The 24,471-nt window shown below is 41.7% G+C and overlaps 2 protein-coding genes across 8 annotated transcripts in view; one reads left to right on the plus strand and one right to left on the minus strand.

The window, feature by feature from the left end:
• The first annotated feature begins 2,172 nt into the window (after positions 1-2,172).
• On the plus strand, positions 2,173-7,966 carry alox5a (arachidonate 5-lipoxygenase a). Of its 2 annotated transcripts, XM_041050467.1 has the most exons (15): positions 2,173-2,351; positions 2,536-2,748; positions 3,343-3,541; positions 3,683-3,764; positions 3,850-3,972; positions 4,674-4,780; positions 4,871-5,043; positions 5,136-5,282; positions 5,385-5,588; positions 5,669-5,755; positions 5,895-6,073; positions 6,288-6,409; positions 6,810-6,910; positions 7,040-7,210; positions 7,426-7,966. In XM_041050467.1, exons 2-15 carry the CDS (start codon positions 2,599-2,601, stop codon positions 7,603-7,605), a joined length of 2,025 nt encoding a protein of 674 aa, XP_040906401.1. In that variant the 5' UTR covers positions 2,173-2,351; positions 2,536-2,598; the 3' UTR covers positions 7,606-7,966. The 2 variants fall into 2 exon arrangements, with proteins under 2 accessions (XP_040906401.1, XP_040906400.1); XM_041050466.1 differs by lacking the exon at positions 2,173-2,351 and having other exon boundaries at positions 2,438-2,748; positions 7,426-7,965.
• A 52-nt stretch (positions 7,967-8,018) lies between these two features.
• march8 (membrane-associated ring finger (C3HC4) 8) overlaps positions 8,019-24,471 on the minus strand; it is a 78,451-nt gene continuing 61,998 nt past the window's right edge. For 4 of the 6 annotated variants that reach the window (XM_041050469.1, XM_041050470.1, XM_041050468.1 and 1 more), the window contains 4 exons: positions 17,811-17,991; positions 16,653-16,788; positions 14,495-14,509; positions 9,252-11,770 (listed from right to left, as the gene is read on the minus strand). In XM_041050469.1, coding sequence (XP_040906403.1) covers positions 11,466-11,770; positions 14,495-14,509; positions 16,653-16,788; positions 17,811-17,991 — 637 coding nt within the window. In that variant the 3' untranslated portion in view covers positions 9,252-11,465. Of the gene's footprint in view, positions 8,486-9,251; positions 11,771-14,494; positions 14,510-16,652; positions 16,789-17,810; positions 17,992-24,471 lie in introns of those variants that run through there. The other 2 variants (XM_041050473.1, XM_041050471.1) reach the window with 2 other exon arrangements.

A 24,471-nucleotide genomic window follows, 5' to 3' on the forward strand; every position in this document is an offset into this window, starting at 1 on the left:
CACTGTTATTGCTGTTTTTATTTAGTTCTACAAAGTCTCATATTAGATCAGCTCTGTTCCTGCTGTTCACTGCAACAGATCAATTATACAAGACAAGGAATATTTAGATATTTATGTACAGTGGGGTTCAAAGGTCTGAGACCCCTATATACTTCATGATACTTGTATTTTGCATTTGTTTTGAACATAATAAAAAAATTTTCATCACAAATGAAAACATCATCTGAATAATTTGAGTTTAATCTTTGAAAAATGTACATGAATTTTAGAATATCTCTGGTTTTTTTTGTGTCCTCCTTTTGCTTTAATCACAATACGCACTCGAGTTGCACAGACACTCCACAAGTTTGTACAGAACCTTATGACCCCTGTTTCCCCAGCATGGTTCTGACAATGCCATGCTGGTGAAATGGCATTGTCAGTGATTGTTTGCCTGATATTGCTTTGGATACAACTGATCCAGTTTCTGTAAAGTGTTTTAGACTGCCATGCACTGCCCTAGACCCTTTGTCTAGCCATAAATTTGACACTGAGAAAGCTCGTCTTTGCTTAGAATAACAATTTGACTTATGACACTTTCGCATCGTTCTAATGCCATTTTTCCTACTATCACAGTCCTACATAGTGAGCAATGAAATCTGAGGCACAGCCTCATTTATAACCGCTGAACACTGGCTGCAAAATAAGTTACTTGAATGAGCCTCTGATGAGTAGATCAAATTATCTGAACACATGCTTCAATAGAAAGGATACAACTCAAGGAAATCTGACAGATAGTACAAAGGAGTTCAGTTGGTCAATGCCCAACCTAGAAATAGATCAGCATTTGAAGTATTTCATCTTGATTTTACATGATGCAATCTTGTGTTTTTAAATGTCTCTGAATCCTCCAACTTTCTGATTTACAGGTTCATATGAAAATGTTAGATTTTCAATGTGGTCTCAGACTTTTGGACGCCGCTGTAAGTAAAGGTATGAAATGGCTGTACTTGTCACAGGGGTTCACAACCGAGGCAACCGGGAACACGAGGGAAGAGAAGACCCAAATGCAAAAAACCCCCAAGACAGGTGACGAGTCTTTTAATAAACCAAAATCACTGGAAGAGTCCAGGGCCAGGGAACAAAACTTAAACAACTAAAAATCATCCACGAAGGAGAAAAAGACTCAGGAACAAAACTAAACAGAAATATAAAGGTCCTTACTTGAAACAAAGGAAACCAAGGTAAATCAATGAGGGGGAAAAACGCAAGGTACAGGTACACAAACAAACAAACATGGGGACTTGGCAAGACAGAAGCACACATGGGGAACAAACACAGGTAAAGACATGGGCAGACTCAGGCAAAGACAAAGGTACAGACTCAGGTATGGACAGAGACCAAACAGGACACAGGGAAACAACGAGACCTAAATACATTAAAGGCAATGGGCAACAGGTGACACCAATTAGGGCGGGGCAGACAATCACAAATGGCGGGAAACTAGACAAAGACAGGAAATAGAACAAGACAAGATACACAAGGGCAATGGCTTCAAACTAAAACAGGAACTACTCACAAAACTTAAGAAACTAAACAAGATCAGTTAGATTTGACCGGAAAAAAAACATATATTGACAACCGAACAAGGAAAATGCCTCTTTTTATGTTTCAGTTTTATTTTCTCTCTTTGTGCATGTTCAGTTATGAATGCCACACTTTTTTATAATTAGAATTACATGTCCAAGCCTTGTGTCTTTATTTTGTCTTTTAATATGAGCTTCAGAGTGATCTTGTCCTGCACTGTCTCACTGTTACAATTTTTTTTTTAACTGAACAAAAACATGCAGTAACTCACTTGGATTTTTTAACCATTTTAGAGAGCGGGAGAAAACAAAACGGGAAGCAGCAACAAATTAATTCCATTTCCCGCTTTGTGTTTTGCACGTACACACCCCTGTAAATGTTGGTGTTCCAGTTTCACCTCTAAAACCACAGAGGACCTCAATGATTCATTTGCATTTCACTGAAACTGGAATACGGTACCTGTTGTAGCCTGATGCCATATACTGATTTGACTGGTAAATGTGATGTGTGAAAGATATGTATGTTCGCATGTTCCATCATGTATTTCATTATCACATCATCAGTTAAATACGGTCAGACATCCCAAATTAAAACCCTGTTAGTCTCTAGTTTTTGTCTGTAACAGTGAGGGAGTTTTAGAAAACACCTTTCCAGAAAATTAATTTGATATCAACTTCTGGAATAAGGTAACAACTTTTCCTGTTCTCACATTAATGCCTGTACTCTGGAAATCACCACTGGTAACACACCTAGGAAAGGATGGAGGACACTCATATCACTGAGGGGTGAGAGCTTGGATGTTTCCTGCACCGCCCTCTTCTGCCTCATAACACATTTTTTTTGGAGTTTGTGGTGCTTGTGTGTACATCCGTAAAAGAAACACAGTTTTGAGCAAGAAGGGGAAACTTGCCTTTGCTCAACCTTTGGTGCGAATGTTTCGTGACTGGTAGTTGAATTGTTTTTCTGCAGATTTCTTCATCCTGAGAGGACATTTGGACATTTGTGGAGTCCTCTTCGTCCCTTTTGATCGCCATGCCTGCTTACATAGTGACTATTGCTACAGGGAACCAGTGGTTCGCAGGGACAGATGACTACATCTATATAACATTGGTGGGCTCGGAGCAATGCAGCGAGAGAACACTGCTGGACAAACCCCTGTACAATGACTTTGAGAGGGGGGCGGTAAGTGGTGTTACACTGCTGTAGAGCTGTGAGGATGACTGTGTGTCATTTTTATCTCCTGATGAATGATGAGCATCAGCACCTGCACACCGACACTGGGTGTGTGGAAATTCTTTGCACGTTAATATAAAAGAGGAAGAAGTTACTGCAGAGATCTAATTTGAGATTTATTCTGTTATTTAAAAAGCACCTTTCTAGATCAGACGTTAGTGTTTCACAATAAAGCAGAAAATACAGCTGCTTTTTAAAGGTGGGCAGAGCTGTCAAAATAAAAATTTAGCGTCCACTTAACATTCTTAGCAGTTCATTGAGCTAAATAATGTTTTTACTACAAAATGATGTATAGTAAAGTCACACATATTTTACCTTCCCACATTTTTCTCTGCATTGCATATGTCAAATTTGTTTTGCAGTTTTTTGACACCCATTGAGCTCACAGCTGCTAGTGTGACTAAGCCAATTACAATGAATATTAATAATAGTAATAATAATAAACTTACTGATGAGATAAAACTAATGTTACACACCTGTTTCAGTAAATGACACCATTTTCCCAGCACATATTCCTTCTTTAGCCACTGACTAACATTTCAGGTGGACTCCTACAACGTGAAAGTTGGGGAGGATCTGGGTGAGATCGTGTTGGTGAAGATTGAGAAGAAGAAGTACTGGATGCAGGATGACTGGTACTGCAGGTACATCACAGTCAAGACCCCGTCTGGGGACTATTTGGAGTTCCCCTGCTTCCGCTGGCTGGTGGATGACAAGGAAGTGGTGCTGCGGGATGGACGAGGTAGTCATCAGTTCATTTTGTTAGTTTGGCCAACAGACAATCTGGCTCCTCTAGTTCATCGGTCAGAGTCTGCGGCACAAAAACACAAGTCAAACAAACAAGCTCTGTTCCATCCCTCACTCTGTCTTGTGTTTGTCGTAGCACATCTGCCTCAGGATGATAAGACCAGCCTGGTCAAACAGCACAGACAAAAAGAGCTGGATTTGAGGAGAAAAACCTACAGGCAAGTTCACTCTACACGTGCACTTTATCATTGTATTTTGTAGGAGGCTGAGTTTCCAAATTCATAACTCTGCTGTTCTTTATAGATGGAAGGAGTGGCAGCCAGGCTTTCCTATGAGCATAGATGCTAACAGACACAAGGATCTGCCCCGGGACATCCAGTTTGACAGTGAGAAAGGAGTGGACTTTGTACTGAACTACAGTAAGGCGTACGTGCTTCCTTTAGTAACCCTGCTCCAGTAAAGCTTGAACAGGTTTACAGTGGCTGTGAAGACAGCTGATGCTCCTCAGGACAGAGCAGAGTGAGTCATTGTTATCATGATCAGATGTTGAGCTTTAGCTTTGGAGCATGCATCTATTTTCTGCCCTCAGGATTACCTGGAAAAAGCAGGGGCGTAATTGTTTGTTTATCACCAGGCACATTTGCATGGCTCTTTCAGGCAGACGTGTGAGCTCAGACTTAGGCACAATAATGCAAAACAGATCCAAAACACAACTGTCTGCATCAAGAAGGAGTTCTTGCAAAAATTGCAAACCTCTGAAAATGATGCATGATGATGTTTGTGATTTGTGGACTGGAAAGACAGTCGAGTAGTTGGAAAATTAGTCATGCAATTTGCCATAGTGAGCTTCAAAGATGTCAGAATTACTGCATCTTTGTGGACACAAATTGTGAAAGTAAATTTGCATTTAATGCTGCTTCTTGCTGCAAAAAATGATCATAAATACATATAAAGAAAAACATAATTTTCTTTTCAAGATGCATTTTAATTGCAGTTTTTACTTGCACAAAAAATGCATCTGACTTCAGACACTTTGGCCTGTTTTTGCTGTAACTATGGTGACAAATACAATAGTGATGATGGTTTTAAGAATAATGATGATGATGATGATGATCATGAATTTCCAGAATAGAGAACCTGTTTGTGAACCAGTTCATGCACATGTTCCAGTCCTCCTGGAGTGACTTTGCTGACTTTGAGAGGATCTTTGTGAGAATCAAAAACACAATCTCAGGTCAGCGTCACACATTATTTACATATGATATGATATGATACATGATATATGATATATGATGTATGATATATGATATATGATATGATCCAGAGTATGTGATGCAACACTGGAAGGAGGACTTCATGTTTGGATACCAGTTTCTGAACGGCTGCAACCCTGTAGTGATCAGAAAGTGTGCCAAACTTCCCGACAAGTTTCCTGTCACTCATGAGATGGTTTCTGTCAGCCTGGAGAGGGAGCTGACTCTGGAGCAGGAAATGGAGGTAGATGTGGTTATGCCTGTCTCATTCATCTTTAAAACAATGTGATGTCTCTTTTTAATTCTCCCACATGTAAAACAATGTTCTGGCTCCAGGCAGGTAACATCTACATAGTAGACTACGAGGTGTTAGATGGCATCAGTGCTAACTGCACAGACCCATGCACTCTGCAGTACCTGGCAGCTCCCATTTGTCTGCTCTACAAGAATGTTCAGAACAAGATCCTGCCCATAGCCATACAGGTACAGTGATGCTGAGCAACAGCAGGTAGCATTTCATGTAGGAAACATTTACTTTTCGAGTTGACGAATCAGGAAAAATCCCTCGCCCTCTGTCTTATCCAGCTCGGGCAGACTCCAGGTGAAAACACCCCAATCTTCCTGCCCACTGATGGTCAGTATGACTGGCTGCTGGCTAAGATCTGGGTCCGCTCAGCTGATTTCCAGCATCACCAGACCATCACCCACCTGCTCAGGACACATCTGATGACAGAGGTGTTTGCGATCGCCATGTATAGGCAGCTCCCTGCTGTTCACCCTGTGTATAAGGTAAAAATCTGACTGATTCATTTGTTAAAATAATCAGTTGATTGACTGGTTGATTGACTGGCTGATGTTCCTCCTCCAAGCTCCTTATCCCACACATTCGCTTTACCATCGCCATCAACACCAAGGCCAGAGAGCAGCTCATCTGTGAGTGTGGCATCTTTGACAAGGTGAGTTTGTGGATGCATAAAAGAGTAGTGTGATGGAGACACAACCACATGCATGCATACAAATAAGAGATCAAAAGCACAATCATTAGCTGCAGGAATAAAGTGTGATGATGTTGTTTTGTTCTCCATCCTCATCGAGGCAAACGCAACGGGTGGAGGTGGTCACGTCCAGCTGGTTCAGAAGGCTGTGAAGTCTCTGACCTTCAGGTCTCTGTGCTTCCCTGATATGATCAAGACCCGTGGTGTGGACGACAAGGAGGAGCTGCCCACCTACTTCTACAGAGATGACGGCTACAGGGTGTGGGAGGCCACCAAGAGGTGAAGAACACCTGCACTGATGAAGAGTTTGTGTGTTTGAGGGAGAGGAAACAGTTATAACAAAGCATAAACACTGAAAGCTGTGGGGACATTTAAACCTTTCCGTGTGTGAGAGAGTGACAGAACTTCAAAAGGAAGTTAAAACTTTTTTTTTTTTATTTCCTTATTTTATTTTCCTGTATACGTGACTTCAGTTCTGTTTTCTTTCTGGCAGTTTTGTGTCTGATGTGGTGAATATTTATTACACCAGCGATGAGAATGTTCAGGGAGACGAGGAAATCCAGGCCTTCATTAAAGACGTGTGCAGCTTTGGGATGCAGGACTTCGATCACTGTGGTGGGTTTATGTTACAGACAATCCCTTTTGTATAATTTTCCTTTAGGCGTTGGAACAACAAGTAAAATGCAACAGTTAACAAGTGTGTAAGGTTACTTTTTTAAAGGTGAGAAGCAGCTCACTCCAATTTAATATTTCATTAGTCCAGGTTTTTCTGAAGACAGGGAACACACAGCATCACAAATATAAAACTGCTCTGTCATAGGCGCCTGGTTTAAAGGTAAAGACAGGAGTCTGATGGTGTCAATCACTGAGCCCGTGTTGTGATACTTTTCCTGCATTTCACCATCACTCGTCTGAATTCATTGTGCAAGGATCTTCTTGCCAAAGAAAAGAAGTGAGTTTTTGCAAAGATTTAAGCTCAGACAATTCATGCAATCTGCACACTATTTGTCCACAGAATTTCCCAAATCCCTTAAATCACGTGAGGAGCTCATAGAGTACCTGACCGTCGTCGTGTTCACCGCTTCAGCGCAGCATGCAGCTGTCAACTTTGGACAGGTAAATAATAGGTCATTCAGAACCTGACATTTAATATTTGTGGATTAGAATTAGACAGTAATAGAAAAAGTACACGTTCCTCTAAATTCTGTTCACTGTACTGCATGCACAAACCATATCACTGTGTAGTACGACTGGTGTTCCTGGATCCCCAATGCTCCATCTACCATGCGGAGGCCCCCACCCAACCAGAAGGGTTTAGCAGATGTGAACTTGATCATCGAGAGTCTCCCTGATCGTGGACGCTCCAGCTGGCACCTGGGGGCCGTCTGGGCCCTCAGCCAGTACCAGGAGAACGAGGTACGGAAAGGGCACTCAATGTCCAGACCCAAGGGCAATAATTCGTACACACACACACACACACACACACACACACACACACAGTTGTTTTGAGGACCAGGCAAAACAGTCAGAAGTTTGAAGCTTCCCTTGTTTCAACATGTCTTTTTTCCTTGGAGTGTGCCTCCAGGCAGAATGACCTGCCCTCCTCTCTCTTTTGCTCTCTCTCTCTGCAGCTGTACCTGGGCATGTATCCTGATGAGCACTTCATAGAGAAGCCAGTGAAGGCGTCCATGGAGAAGTTCAGAAAGCAGCTGGCAGAGATAACCAGCTCCATCAAGAGGAGAAACGAGGGAAAGAAGCTGCCGTACTACAACATGTCCCCCGACAAAATCCCAAACAGTGTCGCTGTTTGAGGAATAAAACTCACTTATCCTGAGAGGGAAGGATGGGGCGGGCGGGGGGATTCATATCCCTGCTTAATATTTTACAAATAGCACACTGGGGTTCTGCTGATGTTGCTGACCCATCCAAATACGCTGTTAGGAAACTGTAAACTTCAGCTTTGCTTCTAAATTCTCTTCTGTCGTTTGTTTGGGTGGAAATTGGTTAAAGTGCAATTGCATGGAGGTCTCAATTAAAATGTTTTCATCCACAGTGTGTGTTTTATACTTGCTCCTTACATCATTCGGCCCTGAATAAAAAGTTAAATTGCTGTACATCTGATAATACAAAGACTTCTTAAGAGCGTCACTGTCTCTAACAAATCTTGTTCAATTCAGAACACATACATGATACGTTAAGCACATACTGAAAAATACTCAAAGCATTAAAAGTAACTTAATTTTTATTTGGTTGTTCTTTTTAACTCTACATACTTTGTTCAAACATGGGAAATTAAACTGAAAACACATCAATATTTCTTTTAAAAACATAATTACTTTTACCAAATTCTTTACAATTACTATTCCAAAGTAAATTCACAGACAAACTTGTGGAATGATATCATAAGACAGGGGAACAGTCATATATGTTCAAGTCCAGTCAGTAGTAAACAAATGTAGCTTTATGCAAGTTACACTATTCCCAGACATGATTAAATTTAAGAGACAGGGTAAAGACGTGAAATGAAGAAAGTAGTTCAAGGTGGTAGAGACACTAAGAAAGAAAGTGAGAAAGGAAAAGATGCTCTCCGAGAGAAACATGCCTGCCTGTAAGAGCGTCCTAAAGTGGCCTCAATCTTCATCAGGACTACATCAAAACTTCTGTCTCGGACTTCATGAAAGGAGCCAGCTCCTGTGAGTAGAAAGTAATAAAAAAAAAAAGAGAGAGAAAAATCACAATGTCCCATTCATCTTTAACCCTCCATCACAAGGACATTGTGTCTAAATATTCCATGTTGTTTTTATGTGACAAACATGTAATATTCAAACATGATGCTCTGGTTAAAGGTCTATATTCTGCGTATTTCAAACAAAATTCAACAAGAAATTTAAAAAGCAAGAAGAAAGAGCAGGTACTCACATTAAGCTTTTTTACAACACTATACTGAAATAAAACACTTAAGTGCAAAACAAAGAATGGAAGTGATTTTCTGGTATTAATGTCTCGGGAAAAAACAAAACAAAACACTAAGTGTAAGTTGCATAAAATTACTAATGAAAGGGGTTTTTAAATGAACAAATTGTACTCCGTTTTCTTTTAAAAATAAATACAACACAAAATGAAGAAATAATCTTTTTATACCCAGAGGACACCCTGGACATTAAACACCGGTACATAACTATAGAATAGAATAACAACAAAAGGGTAATTGCACTTTTTATCTGTCTAATTGCACTGAGCCTCGAGGGTTTTGAAGTTTCGGAGAAGCGTCTCATTACTAGGTCTTAATCCAACTTGACACACAACAACTCCCTTGGCTCATATTATGTATTAAAATTGTATTAGACTCCAGATCTCAAGTCACCATGGGGCATATACACAAGTACAGTATGCACTGAATGCAAAAAAACAAAGCGCTGATTTCATTTATTGCTGCGGCTGAGCAGTAATTATCAGGTATGTAGTTGGACCATCGTTGTTCACAGACAGTGTACTGGTATCAAAGACAGTTCTTTTTTTTTTTTTTTTTTTTTTTTTTTTTTAAATGTGTGTGTTGCTGGAATGGCTGTGAAGCTCAACATGAGCCTGGCACCTCTGTGCTCCCACATACACAAAAGCACTTACAATGACTGTAAGCCCCAAAACGCAACGCCCTCAGAAATCAGCTGCTGCCTTCCTCAGACTGCACCTTCAGCTTCACACCAGCAGGTGGCCCTCCAGTCGGCTCAACAAGGAGTGCTGAGGCTTATTATGAAGCTGTCATAGGTAGCAAACATATGGACATAACGTTGCAGTTTACTGCAAAACAAATAACCTGTTTGTTGATGAATGTAATGACCTACGGTGAAAACACTGACACAAAAAATGCTGGAATAATGCATAAAGCAGTGCTTATGTTGAGAAGTTTGAAAAAAAAAAAAAGAAGTGTTGGAACAGCTTGCCTCATTTGAACCACATAAGGCCAGACATGAGAAAACCACTCAATCAAATGAGCAGGAACATGCTGGTTGTCTTGTGATTAATACCAAAATAGACATCCTCCACCATGTGAGAGACTACAGCAACAGGAAAGAAGACACTTTCACTGAAACTGAGATTTCTGCTCATGCGAAATGCTCGGTAATGATCCTAAATGTCATGTTGAAAAATCAGATCTTGCACCTTATTACTCCGTGGGAGAAGTGTGTTGACATAACAGAAGAGCTGGACTGTAAATGTGTGGGTCCTGACCTGCGGAACGAACAGTAGCTGAAAACTTTTGACTTTTTTGACTTTGAGCAGTCAAAAGTCTGCCTGTTTTTTAATCCAAACTATCTATTTGGGATCAGCCTACACTGTGGGAGCGACAGGAGGACAGACTGAAAACAGGCAGCTGCAGATTTCTCAAGGCATATCCCACGACTAAGCAAACAAATCAACATATTGAAAACTGCACATGGATTATCACACTGTAAATACTGTGTCATTTGTATGATAGAAAAACATGAGCAACGTTGTTTATGCCCAAAGGCTCTCGTTAAGGGCATGGAAATTATCTCACAATTTCCTGTGACCAGTAAAAAAATGTTGTTGTTGTTGTTGTTGTTTTTTTAATATTTTATTTATTTTTTAATCATTTTTAAAAAAGTTTACATTCTCAAAGCCTTCAGAAAGTTCATGTTGGGGTAGAGAAGTCAAGTGGCTGGAATTTCCATGATCTGCTATAGAGCTATGAGACTGACGTGTCATAGTCAAAACCCATTTTTGTGTTTTGACTAAAACATTTGTTTCTTTCAGCGTGGTTCCATTTTTTAACCTCAATTCCTTTTTTGTCATCCATGGGAGGGTTTACATATATATAAGTATATGTGCGTACAAAGAAATGCAATGTCAAATAAAACAGGAAACCAATATTTCCAAGTTTGTTTGAATGTGCTCTCTCCCATGTACAACATATAAGAGTTAATTCATAATAAAGAAAAAAAAAATAGGAGCTAGAGAGGAAGGAACCTAAAAAACAAAAGTGCTTCGATGCATGTCCAGATGAAGGCCTGGTCGGATCCAGACCAGAGTGGACTTGACAGACCACAGCAACAAAGATGGCAGTGGCTGGAATGTTCCAGAGATCCGATGCGCGGCGCTACATACTGATCCACAGAGGGTTAGCCCGAGACTCACAGGAGGTAAAAATGAACAAATCTAACAAACCCACAAGCAAACAAACCACGCATCAGAGATGTGTAAACCTCCAGAGCCGTTTATGAGTCTATTTGTCTCAGTCCTGCTCTCCCAGAGGTGTACATACAAGTGTGTGTGTGTGTGTGTGTGTGTGTGTGTGTGTGTGTGTGTGTGTGTGTGTGTGTGTGTGTGTAGAGTGGTATACGCCAGGCCTCTTCAGACATTTACAGAAGTCAGTAAAAACACTCCAGTCCTGTGAAAGGAAAGAGGCGAGAGTGTGGACTGAGGGTGCAGGTGGATGGAGGAAGGTCTGATAGGAGGGCTGTGGATAGAAGAAGATAGTCATGGTTCGTCTGTCTCTGTGGATGGAGTTTTGGAAACATAAGATGACCAGAAGAGGACAGTGGGTCAGTCCTGGATCCGAGGACGGGGAGTGTCTGGTCGTTCCTCAGTCACTGTGGGCCTGTTTGTGTATGTGGTCTGAGTAGGACAACCAATGGCATCGACTGAGTGGTCAGACATGGAGCACCTCCATACTGTAGTCCTCTGTCTCTGTGTACTGGGAGGAGTTTGTGTCCGACTGGGTGGGGGCCAGAGCCTCTTTGTTCTCCAGACTCGGCTCCATGAGAGGTGGCTTCTCCAGCGCCAGCTTTTTACACGTGTCTGGCCGGTTTTGGACGTATATAACCCGGTTGTAAGCCTTGAGTCTCCTCCATAGATGGATGTAGACTTTGCACTGGACATACATGAACACCAGTCCACCTGTAAAGCCGATGGCCACTACCACAAGCTTGGTCCAGAAAGGCCATTCCAAGATCCCTGAGGACCAGAGAATAGACACAAAAGAAACATGTGCACAAGTCAAACACAGACCAGACTACAAAAAAAAATAATACAGCAAAATACACCGATCAGCCACAGTGTTAAAACCACCATTGCAGGGCATGCTATCCTGCTGACAGATGCCACTGTCATCAGGGAAATCGTTCCCATGAAGGGATCTACTTGGTCTGTAACAGCATTTGGGTAGGTGGTACATGGCAAAGGAACGTCCACATGAACACCAGGACCCAAGGTTTCCCAGCTGAACATTGCCCAGAGCATCACAATGCCTCTGCCTGCTTGGCTTCTTCCCATAGTGCGTCCTGCTGCCACTTCTTCCTCAGGTAAATAATGCAAATGCACCCGCAGCTCCACAAATATGATTCATCAGACCAGGCTCAGCTTCTTCCATTGCTCCATGTTCCAGTTCTGATGCTTATGTGACCACTGTAGATGCGTTTGGTGGTGGACAGGGTCTGACTGGTCTGTGGCTACACAGCCCCGTACACAGCAAGCTGCGATGCACTGTGTGTTCCCACAGCTCATAGACATCATTAACTTTTTCAGCAATTTGTGCTGCAGTAGTTCTTCCGTGGAATTGGACCACATGGACCATCCTTCGCTCGCCACACGCATCAATGAGCCTTGGGCACCCATGACCCTGTCACTGGTTCAGCAGTTGTCCCTCCTTGGACCGCCCTTTGGCAGATATGGACTACTGGACAACCCCACAAGACCTGCTGTGTTGCTAACCATCACAGTTTGCCGCTTGTCAAAGCCGCTCAGATCCTTACGCTTGTCCATTTTTCTTGCTTCAAACACATCAGCTTCAAGAACTGACTGTTCTCTTGCTGCCTAATAGAGCCCACTCCTTGGCAGGTGCTATTGTAACAAGATTATAAGTGTTGTTCACTTCACATGTCAGTGGCTTTAACATTGTGGCTGATCAGTGTAAAACAATGTGTCCGCAGTCTAGTACATATACTTTATGTACACTCTTTAAGTTCAGGAGGTCACAAATTAAAAATGCAGAAGCAAAAAAACAGGAGTGAAAAGAATGGCTCAATAAGCTGCTTCAAATTTGATTGCTCAGTCATTCATTCAACAGATCAACCTTTAACTACAATACTTCAATTCTTTAACTACAATAGGATTTAACATGGAAGGTGTGCAGTTGGGGAAATACAACGCAGTAGACATGATTTTTGGAAGACAAATGGACAGGACATCATTTCAGTGCGCTGTGTATTTTCAAAGAAGCAAGCAAATGTTCAAGTAAACACTGATGTTTCTGCAAATCATGTAAAGCATATTTTACATTACTCCAGACCATTCTCCTGACCGAACTGTGTTTTTTTTCTCATTAAGACTCAATTCCTGAGACTTGAAATTTGCTGTATCTATTTCCAAATATTTTATTCAAAGTAGACAAAAAATGGAAATTCCAAACTGGTTCTATCATACATACACTTTTTTTAAATTGATTTTCCCGAAAATGCATCGTATATATATCAATAGTGTGATATGAAATTACATATACAGTGATAGGAGATTTTATCCATATTCAACATGTGTAATGTAGTGCAGACTTTTCAAATCAAAAACTAACCAATGTCAGTGATATTGCTTGTGGTGTTCAAAGTGCAATTATCTAACCCAAGCAAGTTTAAAGTCTGCAAGTTGATTTTCATACTGTAGCGACGATGAATAAAAACAACTATACAGTATATCACAAAAAGACAAATGACGCAGCAGGCATTACAAAATGGTTTGCAATTAATTTGCTTAACTGTGCAAAACCATTTCCATGGCTCCTGAGGCAGTTGCAGCATTTTTGCAAATTTCTAACCGCTGAAATATACGTTTTCAAGCGAGGGATAAAAAAATGAGCAATTTTGGGAAGTGTAAATGTATTTAACAAGCTGTAGCATCATCCAAAACAAAAACTAAGAGGCAGAAAAGGGATCTTCAAAAACAAAACAAAAAGGTCTATCTTCCCTGAAAATACACAGCTGACCTGTGACGCATCAGTCTTTTCATGTTGGCTATTATATTTCATGTACAGTAGTTTTATTTATGAGTGGAAGAAAAGTCCACAACTGAGTTACTGAATTCTATCTTGATGATTAATATATGGGACAAAATAAAAAGAAATATCTCATATTAAGAGAAGAACCAACTCAAACAAGGCAAACATAATTATTATGGTATGGTAACTATGCTTATGTAGGACAGTGATAACAGTTGCTCTTTTACTGTATCTATAACTATATAAATAAAGACAAATGTGTAATTTTCTGTGTGAGAATAAGTCCCTGAATTTACTTTAGTGCAGTATTGCAGCACTGCAGTATTTTGTTTTGTTTTTTTAAAGGCAGAGCAGCCGGCTGAATCAGTGCACCTGTTTCCTCTTATGAGTTCAATACGTCAGTGAGGTTTGTTTTAATCAAAACTCTCAGCCACAAAGTACAACATAGAAAAAAATAGTGTCACAGCATGTTCCTCGACTGTGTGTCTATCTGCTTCATTAGGTTGGAACATTCAGTGAGGTAGTGCGAATATAACCAGCCTTTTAAGGGTGACGAAGTATTATTTATATCCTGAAATAAAAGCAGAGCAGGGAAGGAAAGTGCAGTTGGAAAAGAACTGGTTACAGCTGACAGAAAGGCTAACAGGGGAAATACAATTTGAAAGTCAAAAGGTCAAACTTGAAATGTTTACCTGGGATTCTTCCGGCTGCATGGGTAAAGAGAGTGTAAGTATCATGTATTACCAAAGACACACAAACATTTAGAGTGAAGTCAAATAGTACAGTTGTACACTTTACGATGCAATTCATCATGCAATCATGGGCTTCACAAATCAAAGTAGACAGTGAAATACATTTCAAGATGTATTAGATATAATTTGTGGTAATTTTTAAGAAAAGTCAGAGGAAAAAAAAACATAACTGCGGTTCTGTGTGACTTGGCAGAGGACCACAAGAACTGGTGAGGAACTATTTGGCATCACCATGGTGATTGAACCTGACAGCCCTCAGGGACTCTAACAAGTCTGAATCATCAGGTTGGGCTAAGTATGCACAGTCTGCTCTTCCATCTGTACGCTGGCTCAGAAGCACCAAATATGCCAGAGAGGAATGAGTGGCAGCAGACGACATGCCACCGGATGTTACAGCGGCTCATTGTTAAAACTGCCATCTCCATTTTTATCTCAGATAGTGAGAGCACAGCGCTCTGAGGATGGTGGTGTCACTCTTTCCATAACTGAGTGCTTCTGACTCCTATGGTCAGTATAGATGCAAGGAGCAGCATAGGCTCTAGGGGCCGCTAAAGGAGACTTTAAACTCCTATTCTTGTTTTGTTTCCTCTTACTCTGAGGTTTTAAAAAAATCATAATTCCCTACTGACTACTTGTTGGATTATTGCCTGTTGCTTTTATAGGCCACGGTTGGCAGCTGGTTCCAGGTTGGCAAACAGACATAATATTGTAAAAAAAAAAAAAATGGTGACAAAATCTGGAAGCTTTTCATGGGCCACAACAGGCTTCTTCCCCAGGAAGTAGAGTAAACAAAGGCTGTGGGGTCTCCAAAAAGTGCCCACAAATTCCTTAAAGGAACAGTCTGTCATTTTAGGAAATAGCTTAAATGGGTTGTCTCCTCATGCTAGATGAGAAGATTGATACCACTCTCTTAAGACGGTGAATTAGCTTAGCACAGAGAGTGGAAATGGAGGAAAGAGCTATACAAAAGTTACAAAATCTGCCAACCTCAAAAGCTCACCAAGCTCACTTACAAGTTACAACTCATTCGTTTCAACTATACAACAATGTCTCGGCTGGTTGCCTGGCAACCTCACAGCGATGACAAGACCACAGAACGTGATTTAGTCCTGCCAGAAAATAGCCTGGTCCAAATTACCAATGGTATAACCACACTGTTTTTACAGTCTGGTTTCTGTAAACAAACCAGATACAGTGTGTTAAATTTAGTCAGCTTTAGTGGTGCTGGTGGGCCAGTTTGATTAACTTTGTACAAAGGCAGTCTAGCAGTTTCCAGGCTTTATACTAAGCTATAGTGCGGCTGCTAGCTTCATTTTTAGTATGATGCATCATTTAAAATAAGTTACTTAAAGTAAAATAAGATCATTTTGTCTTTAGACATTTACATTTTAGCTCCTGTGTCCAGTTTTTGCCACAACTGGTTCTAACTACTGCTGTCACATGGCTGCCAGACCGTGCGCTCTGTTACACCAAGTCATTTTCTGTGACACCCATGAGCGCTGATAAATCATGCACACAGTCATAAAAACAAACATTTTATCCTTGTGAGGATACAAAACCTGGTTTAACCCACCTTAAGAAGTAAAAATGAAGCAAAATCCCTTCACTTTATGAAAATAACCTCTCTGAAAATTTCAATCTAAAATTGGATCTGAGAAAGATAAATGTAAATATTGATTTTTAAAATCTCTTTTCTTCTTTTCTTTTGTCTCTTAACGTTCTCTTGTGTGTGTACTACAGGTCTAAAATCAAAGTGAACTGAATTGAACTGAAAAAAATTCATTCCAAAAAAATTCACACATAAAACTCTTCTACACATTTGTTCGGTCTCAGCCGTGACTCTGATGCCCACTGAGCTCCTGTGAATTACGCCCACATATATTCCAATCTTAGAGAACATTTCACACTGTTTGCACTCACACCAGTGAAATAACACTACAGTTATGCAGATTTGTCGTTAAATACTGTACATGAATGACTTGGAGACAGAGGAAGATTGTTGATGAATGGATGAACATAACACTACATCTAACACCAGACAGTGTCGTTATATTAATTCCTATGGGAGTGTTTGTGTGTGTCTTGAGTCTGTGCTGACCTTGTTTGATTTCCTCTGCTGTTCTGTCGATGAGAACGTAGAGTGACCACACCACGCAAGTGATGGCGATGACATGGAAGGTGACCGAACACATGATCTTCCTTCTCTCGCTTGGCGTCATCTGTAGCTTCTCCCACTGCAGCAGAGGACAAAGGAAGGACATTTCAGGTGGTCAAGCAGTAGCACGTGCAGTGGATTTATGCAGAAAAACAAAAGCATGCTTTCAAATACACACTTAACGTTTTAACTGTTGACGGCCCTGGTAGTTCTCTGGAGCAGTTCGGAGTGTGAGCTAAATATTTGATGGAGAGCATTCAGCTACTGTTAACAAGATCCAATGCTACATAATGTGTCTTGGCAGGGTGGGTAAGATAGAAAAGAAAAGTGGCATGCAGCAGTGAGCACACAGAGGCCAGGTACCCTGCTGCCTGCCAGCCAGTTCAGTTAGCACACTGTAGCACCTTGTCTCTCACTGGCTGCACGATGTACCAGGAAATGAGTCCAGCGGCACAAGCAAAATACAATGTCAGCATACAAGCTATATAAGCTCTCCCAACATCCTAATGCATTACTCATGTATTAAGTGATGAAATGATTGCAGGGTCACTTTGACAAGAAAGCGGATGGGAGATGAAACCAAGCATCCTTCGATAAACACTTCATACCAAGACTGACATCCTCATCTCATCTCATCTCGAATTTCTTTGCGCGCTCCCACACACCAACAACTTCAATGTTCACCAGTGGGATTCAGAAACTATTAACAGCGGAGCATTTGTTTAAGGCCTTTTGTGTAGCTAATGAAGGGTGGAGGAATTTTAATTAGAGTGTCCTGCTATCTCCAGGCCACAGTGATTGATAAGAGCCTTTAATGGGAGTATACTGCCTCTAAACCATTTGAAATAAATCACAACCCCCCCCTCAACAAGTTCCGCTTATGAAAATGGCTTCAAAGCTCAGTGTCATGCTTGTGTTATCTGTGTGACAGATTGGAGAAAGCTTTTGGCATTTTCAGCTTCACGGCAAAAGAGTGATTTGAGCTTAGCTGGGACAGCTACAGCCTGAATTTATTAACTAATACGCAACTAACGAACATGAGCATTATTGGCTTCACGTTCCACTTCAGACAAATACACACTCATACAAATTGTATCTTACCTTGCGCAGTGGTTTGAGCTTGGTCTCCATGATGAACTCATATTTACAGAGCTCGCAGCAGCGAGTGTCGGAGCTCTTGATCCACTGCTGTAGACAGGCCTGGTGGACGAAGCGCAGGCTTCCTGTGCAGTGGCATGGTGTGATCAGAGGACTCTCATCATCCCCTTCACAGTGACAAATCCTACGGGAGCCAAAGAATACAGTCAACACTAAGCTAGAGTCGCGACAGCTGTAACAGAAGGATGACAGGGGAAAGGAAAGATCAAAAAGAAAAAAAGATGGCAGCCAAAGCTGACAGACAGATTTCCCCAAACTCAAGCAAACTTGAATTTTTGCAAGAGATGTCAGCAAACGTCTCTAGTAACACGTATAATAAGACAAGGTGTTTAGAAAATGCTCACACAGATATGGAAAGTACGGCATGTGGGAAGATAATTTCACAAATATAAAAGCACATTAACACCCTGAACAGAGAACCAATGCATGTCCCGCATGAATAAACCCAATCAAGACAAACTAATTTGATTCAAAGCACTTCATCTGCAAATCAAAATGACATTTTCAGAAAATAATCTTCTGCGTTCTTGCAACAGCGCAGCACAAAATTGAGCACAGCAAATCTAATCTCAGATACCCTGCAGTTGTGGCAGCAGCAGTCTTAGTTTGGATGTTGAACTGATGCAAGTTACTAATGATAACTGTGATAGGCTGACACACAGAGAGAGTGCAGACAATGTAATCAGCAGCAATGTTGTGGCATCCAATCATCAGCTTCTCAATCCTACGTTTCAGACATACCCCTACAGTCATATCAGATGACCTCAAGTAGCCCTTCACCAACACCGCCCTTCATGTTACAAGGATGAGGCTATTACTTCTATATATATATATACATTAGTGGATATTTGCACAGTTTTTTTTTTAAATTATTTACAGATTTACTTTCAACTGTTTCAAATATTTATCACTATTAGCTATGTAATACCCATTTATCCATAACATTTAGCTGATGTAATGGATAATGGATAAATGTTATTTAGCTAGACTGCTCTTGTTGTTTGTTGACATATGCAACACCTGCAGGCACTGTTTTGCATTAACTGTAGAGGCATTTACTTTTACTTTTTCTTCATTTACTTCCTCTGCTGCAGGAAAGCTGTAAATTGACCAGCTGTGTGCAGAAGTACCCCTGCTTTGGAATCACTGTAATACACCGTCACAAACCTTTGTATTTTTCATAGCTTCTCAAATCTGTTATTTGTTGCACTACTACTACTACATGTAACTGCATTTGATTTAGCAGGTGTATGTAATATTGCGTTCAGCCCCTGTAGGTGCCTGCAAAAAGTGTCTTTTGCAAGGTATTCTGGGCACAGATGAAGACAACTGGAACATTTGATTAGGTGTCTGCTGCCTCAGTGGACTGCTGGACAGGTTTTTCTCAGTGAGAAGAACCGATCAGATTTTTAATATCAGACTGAAGCAGACCCCCTCTCTGCATCAAGATCACATATAGCGGACACTGTCTGACAGGTTGGAGGACAGCAGCTATTAGTCACCTACACAAAGGAGGAGTGTATTTGTCTGAGTCTGCCTGTTCAGTGTAAGTGAAAATGTGTCTGTGCAACTGCTGCTGGGACAGATTGTGCGAGAATCCAGAGTATGTACACACTACCACCAGTACGTCAGTCAGAGTCTGTCAAAGCAGTGAGTTTCAGTGATAAGGGGACAAAATAAAGGGTTGGGAAAAGGTTATTACAGCAACCTATTACCTCCAAGTTAAGTCAGTATCACACGCACACACCTTACTTGGAGGAGGCAGAAGCTAAAGTCATTATGATCTCAGAATTTAATGTCAGGAGGTTGACCTTGTTGTGGCTGTTCAGACCAGGGCAGAGTCCTCCGTAAATGAACAATACACCCTGAAATCAGCAGCTGCTTTTTTCACCACAACACAACTTTGATTAAAGGTCAGGCTTATGCCTCTGGCTAGACTAACAGACCAACTGTAAAGGGAGGAAAATCTGTTATAGTGTAGAAGAAAGTGCACATGATTTCACTGCAGACGCTTCACAGATTATTTCAATCTATTTCCCACTTTTTATACCAGTTTCTACCAGCGGATGCATCAACTAGCAAAGGCTTCTACTATGTTTTCCCCAGAGTGACACGCAGAGAGCAGTGGCACTTCTCTCTGGGGACGAAGAAACAAGTAAACAAAAGCATGGAAAGATGGCAGAGAGAGAGAAGAGAGCAGGGTTTTCAAATGGGATTGTCTTTATCCCTGTTGCAGGGGAGGATAAGGACACATGAAGACACACATGCACTCCCACACGTGCCCACACATGTTAGAAAGTGAACAAGCAAGATAGCGTCTATTTCCAGACTTCACTGATCTGGCCAAAGTGTTCCAAGATTAAAAGGCAAAGTGAACGAAGTAGGATAAAAATAGGTAATGTCTACGTGTTTCTCAAACAGAGTAGGAGGTGGAGGGAGTGCAGTGAGGACTGAGGGATTAAAGGATAGATGAGGCGCAATTAACATCAATAGAAGAGGCTTTTTTTCACATTGGTTACAGCTCAGCTTCTTTGTTTGCGTTTGTTTGCATGGATCGAAAGACGAACTGCACATTCTCATCCCACACAGTGTACTGTATTCCTATTTATTCCTATGGAAAAAAAGCAAAAAAAAATTTGCCTAAGGACCTGGACCCTGTCGGTGCTCATACCAAAGGCTGGCACCTGCTGAAATTGACAGATTTAACGAATTATTCTAATGCTGATGTGGATTGTTTTAAGCGTAGGAGGGGATAACCACAGAAAAATCCCTACACCTCCACATGAAGCTGTGGTGGAAATGAAATGATCACGAGTGGAAGAGATTGTTCTTCTGTCAAGAAATGTAGGTTTTTGCTAAATTTCATGTAGGCTGCTAGAATCAGCCTGGATTGAAAACATATTGTTTCAAAAAGCACTTTAAAGATAGAAATCTCACAAACAGAGCACATAAAATTCAGTTTTGTCATTCAGTCTTAACCCAGAATAAGAATCTTGCAAATTTACAGCTAAATTAACTGTATCTGTGTCAGCAGTAGCACATTCCAAGCACTGTTAGGCATGGGAGGGAAGTTAAAATTTAATTTGCATTGCTTGAGCAGCCAAAACACTCCCTGTTTAACAGTAATTTTAAGATGGCAGATGCACCGATAGAGTATGTCAACATTAAAATGTGAGAAGCAAAACAGAGTCGGGAAATCACAAGTACCACAAGCTGAGAGGGAAACAAGCTCGGCAGCATTACAGCCCTGGCGAGGCATTCGCGTTCTTCCTGTTCTCACTTGTCTGTTTCCTCGTTGTTTTCTCCTGTGGGATCTCGCCACTCTCTCACCGTGTCACTTTAAGATTCCCTCCCTCCAGCTACTCCTTCTACTGGCCTCCTACTGAAATGTTTATGTAGTTATTCTGAAATGAATTTTTTAGTGTTTCTGCTAAACAGATTTTCTTAGAGGGTGGTATGGGGCAGAGTGTGACATCTGAGGCGTTTTGTTCTCTGCTGTTCTCAGTCTGAACTGTTTAAGCTCTACACCCTGCCAGAGACACACTGATTAGAGAAAAGCCCAATTGAATTAGCGGCCGCACCACTAGGAGCCATCTACCTTTTTCCTCCTCTCCCCTCGCTGCACATCTTAAGAGGTTACTTGTCTCTTTGTGTGGCCATGCTTGCCTTAAAGGAGATTATTAAATTTCCTGAGAAGAAACTTATCCTTTTGAGGAAATTTAAGGAATTACAGACTCTATTTGGGTTGTATTGCAGAAGTAAAAGCTTAAAGGAACCCTGGTGAGGTTTTGAATACTTAGAAGCTCTATGGAGCAATGTTTTTGTAGTTTTGTTTGTATCTAATGTTCAACTAGTACAGGCATGAGAACAACAGAGGGCAGTAAATGTGTAAAGCATGCAAGTCACAAAGCACAATGAAGAAGAGAAAAGGTGAATTAAAAACCAGAGAAGGTGGAAAAGCAGTCAAAGAAAAGTAAGCCTGATGTTAAAAAAAGAGGGGTTAAATGGCATCAGTTTATACGCCTTTCTGCTGATCAACCGAGAAGAGAAAAAGAGACCAAGAAAAAGGCAGGTAAGAAGACAACTACCAAAGAATGTAAATAAAGCATGCAAATAAGTAATGCAGATACAAAATAATCATAGAAATCAGTTTTGAAAAATGTTTTTATGAGAAATGAAACGCTTACACAAAATGAGAAATGTTTTGATGAGAAACAATGAATGTAAACATAACTCCTCTAAGTTTTTCTAAAAGGTGACATTTCGGATAAGGAAATAGACCAAGTCACCTCGAATCTGGCTTCCAAGCATTACATTATGAAATTCTGTCAATAAAAGAGCTGGTTAATAATTAACGTGCCATTCCTCTGTGAAAAACAACCAGCCACCCACACATAAACACACACACACTCACACACATGCTCTTTCACAGGTGAGGTCAGCCTCTGCTCTGAGCTCACGTTTTAAGCCACCTGACAGAAAGCTAGGCGTGTTTGTTTGTGTATGTGTGTGTGTGTGTGTGAGTGCAGTCTGACTATGCAAGCTATTTGAAGCCATTAATCTCCCTCCTGATCTCTGGCCTTCACCTTGCCAATTCTAAGCTCATGTTTCTCTATCAGCCCACAGATGACGTATAAGACGCCTAATCTGGACCGGAGTACATGAACAGACCACAGCTGAGGGGACAACAGAGACAGACCTGTATAACTGATGTTCATTTGTGTTTTAGACTTAACTCTCATCAATCCAGTGAACTGCCGCCAAGCAGAGTATTGACACGCAGATACTGTAACCTAAGATATCTATCAGGGGCTCAAAATTCCTTTTCTCGGTGGCTAAGGCAGGCCACGCAGCCATAACCTGGTCTGTAATCAAATATTACTCTCAGTCTGTCCCTCCTAACGTGGCCTGGCTCGACCAATGAGGTTGTACACAGACTGTCATGTGAAAAAGACTGATGAAAGCCCCACTGACCCAATCAAACAGACTCCATTGGCTCAACACCATTTATTGTTTTTCGTCTGCCTCTGTTCCACTATTTCTTAGTCAGCAACACTCCATTCCTCAATACTATTAGATTTTCTACCCTGACCTCTGCTCCTCTATATTTTCCTTAACATTGCCCCTATCCCTGCCTTTACTGCAAAGCTTAAAGCTTATAGGCAAAATCAATCTCAAACTTCAGCAGCCTATGTAAGACACTTCAATGCCTCATTGATCTAGTAACAATGAAATATTATTTTAAAAACCCTGCTTGACAGCACAGTGAGAAACATGGCAGAGCAGTGAAACAACAGTCAAGCGAAATGCAATGGTATGAAATTAAATGAAGCCACATTTTTGCTCTAGACACATGAGGGGTTGAATCAGGACAGCTGAGGAGGAGGAATATGGTGTTGCAGTGTGTGCAGACTAAAGCATCTATGTGTCTATGGTTCTTCTGACTAACAGGTCCACTCCCAGCAGGAGTTTGGTGCAAGATATTTGCTGGGTAGTTACACTACAGGATGAGAAGCTCTCCACTACTCCACAGGGCTCTGGGGTTCACTGCCACGTTAATGGCACAGGGATGGTCTGATCTCTACCATTTCATAGTAAGGGTGGGTGTGGATTACACCATCCAGACAGTCACCCACCTGCAGCAGTCCCCAGATAGCGAATAGGGCGACAATGGCCCGGTTTTCTCTGACAAAGGGGACGGGCAGCAGTCCAAGTCGCTGTCCTCATCCATATAGCACAGGGGGGCTAGAAGAGCACCTGGCCCAACCACGGCGGCTGTATCTGGGGTTGCCAGCTGGCCCGTTCCATTTGAAGCTGGACTGGGCCGGTAGTCCTCAAAAACATTGTCATCACCCAGCAGATCCTCAGGGTTAAACCCTGACTCGCTGCCTTCCAGCAGAGCACTAGAGGACTTGGTGATGTGAAGGTGAGAGGCATAGCTGCCCAGCTCAGAGCACTGCAGGCTGGCCGAAGTAGAGGATCGAGAGAAGGGGAGAAGGACACGGAGGAAGTTGGCGCTTGGGGAGTGATGAGGGCGAAGGTGGGTGCTGGAAAGAGGAGGAGGAGGGGCAGCAGCGTCAGATGGAAAACAGTTGGTGGGAGGAGGGATGCCCAACATGTATTTGTAATTGTTGGTGAAAGAGGGGACAAGGTGGGGTTGGGTGCGTGTTGATAAAGCTGGATTTGGGTTTTGGTGTGCGGGTGCTGCAGTCAGCTTGACGTTGAGTGTGTGCTCAGTTCGATCCAAACTGGGTGGCTGAGCAGGCTCAGGCTTCAGCTCCAGCTCTCCCTCGGAGCAGGTGCGATCTATAAAGTGCAGGCCACGACATAGACTGTCCACGCGCTGGCCCACGTCATTCAGAGACATAGAAAACCTTAGCGAGCCATTGGGTCGGATGTTGACGGAGGAGGGGCGGAGCAGGGAGAGCCAGTCTCGTTGTTTGGTGTGTTTAGAGGCTGGCAGGGCATCTGTGCAGACGGTGGTGACAGAAACACCTCCTGAACCTTGACAGGTTTTACCATTAGAATTCAACAGAACCACTGCGGTCTGCTTCTGACAGTCCTGATCCTGACTGCAAGTGCGAAAGTGTGTGTTTATGAAAGG

Source organism: Toxotes jaculatrix, chromosome 11 (assembly GCF_017976425.1).
Source record: "Toxotes jaculatrix isolate fToxJac2 chromosome 11, fToxJac2.pri, whole genome shotgun sequence".
Taxonomy (NCBI): domain Eukaryota; kingdom Metazoa; phylum Chordata; class Actinopteri; family Toxotidae; genus Toxotes; species Toxotes jaculatrix.

Bases quoted from the DNA above. Each gene is read 5' to 3' on its own strand.
- alox5a (XM_041050467.1), top strand. From the start codon at position 2,599: ATGCCTGCTTACATAGTGACTATTGCTACAGGGAACCAGTGGTTCGCA. The intron at 2,749-3,342 runs GTAAGTGGTGTT...CTAACATTTCAG, and splicing joins ATGACTTTGAGAGGGGGGCG to GTGGACTCCTACAACGTGAA. The intron at 6,410-6,809 runs GTGGGTTTATGT...ATTTGTCCACAG, and splicing joins GCAGGACTTCGATCACTGTG to AATTTCCCAAATCCCTTAAA.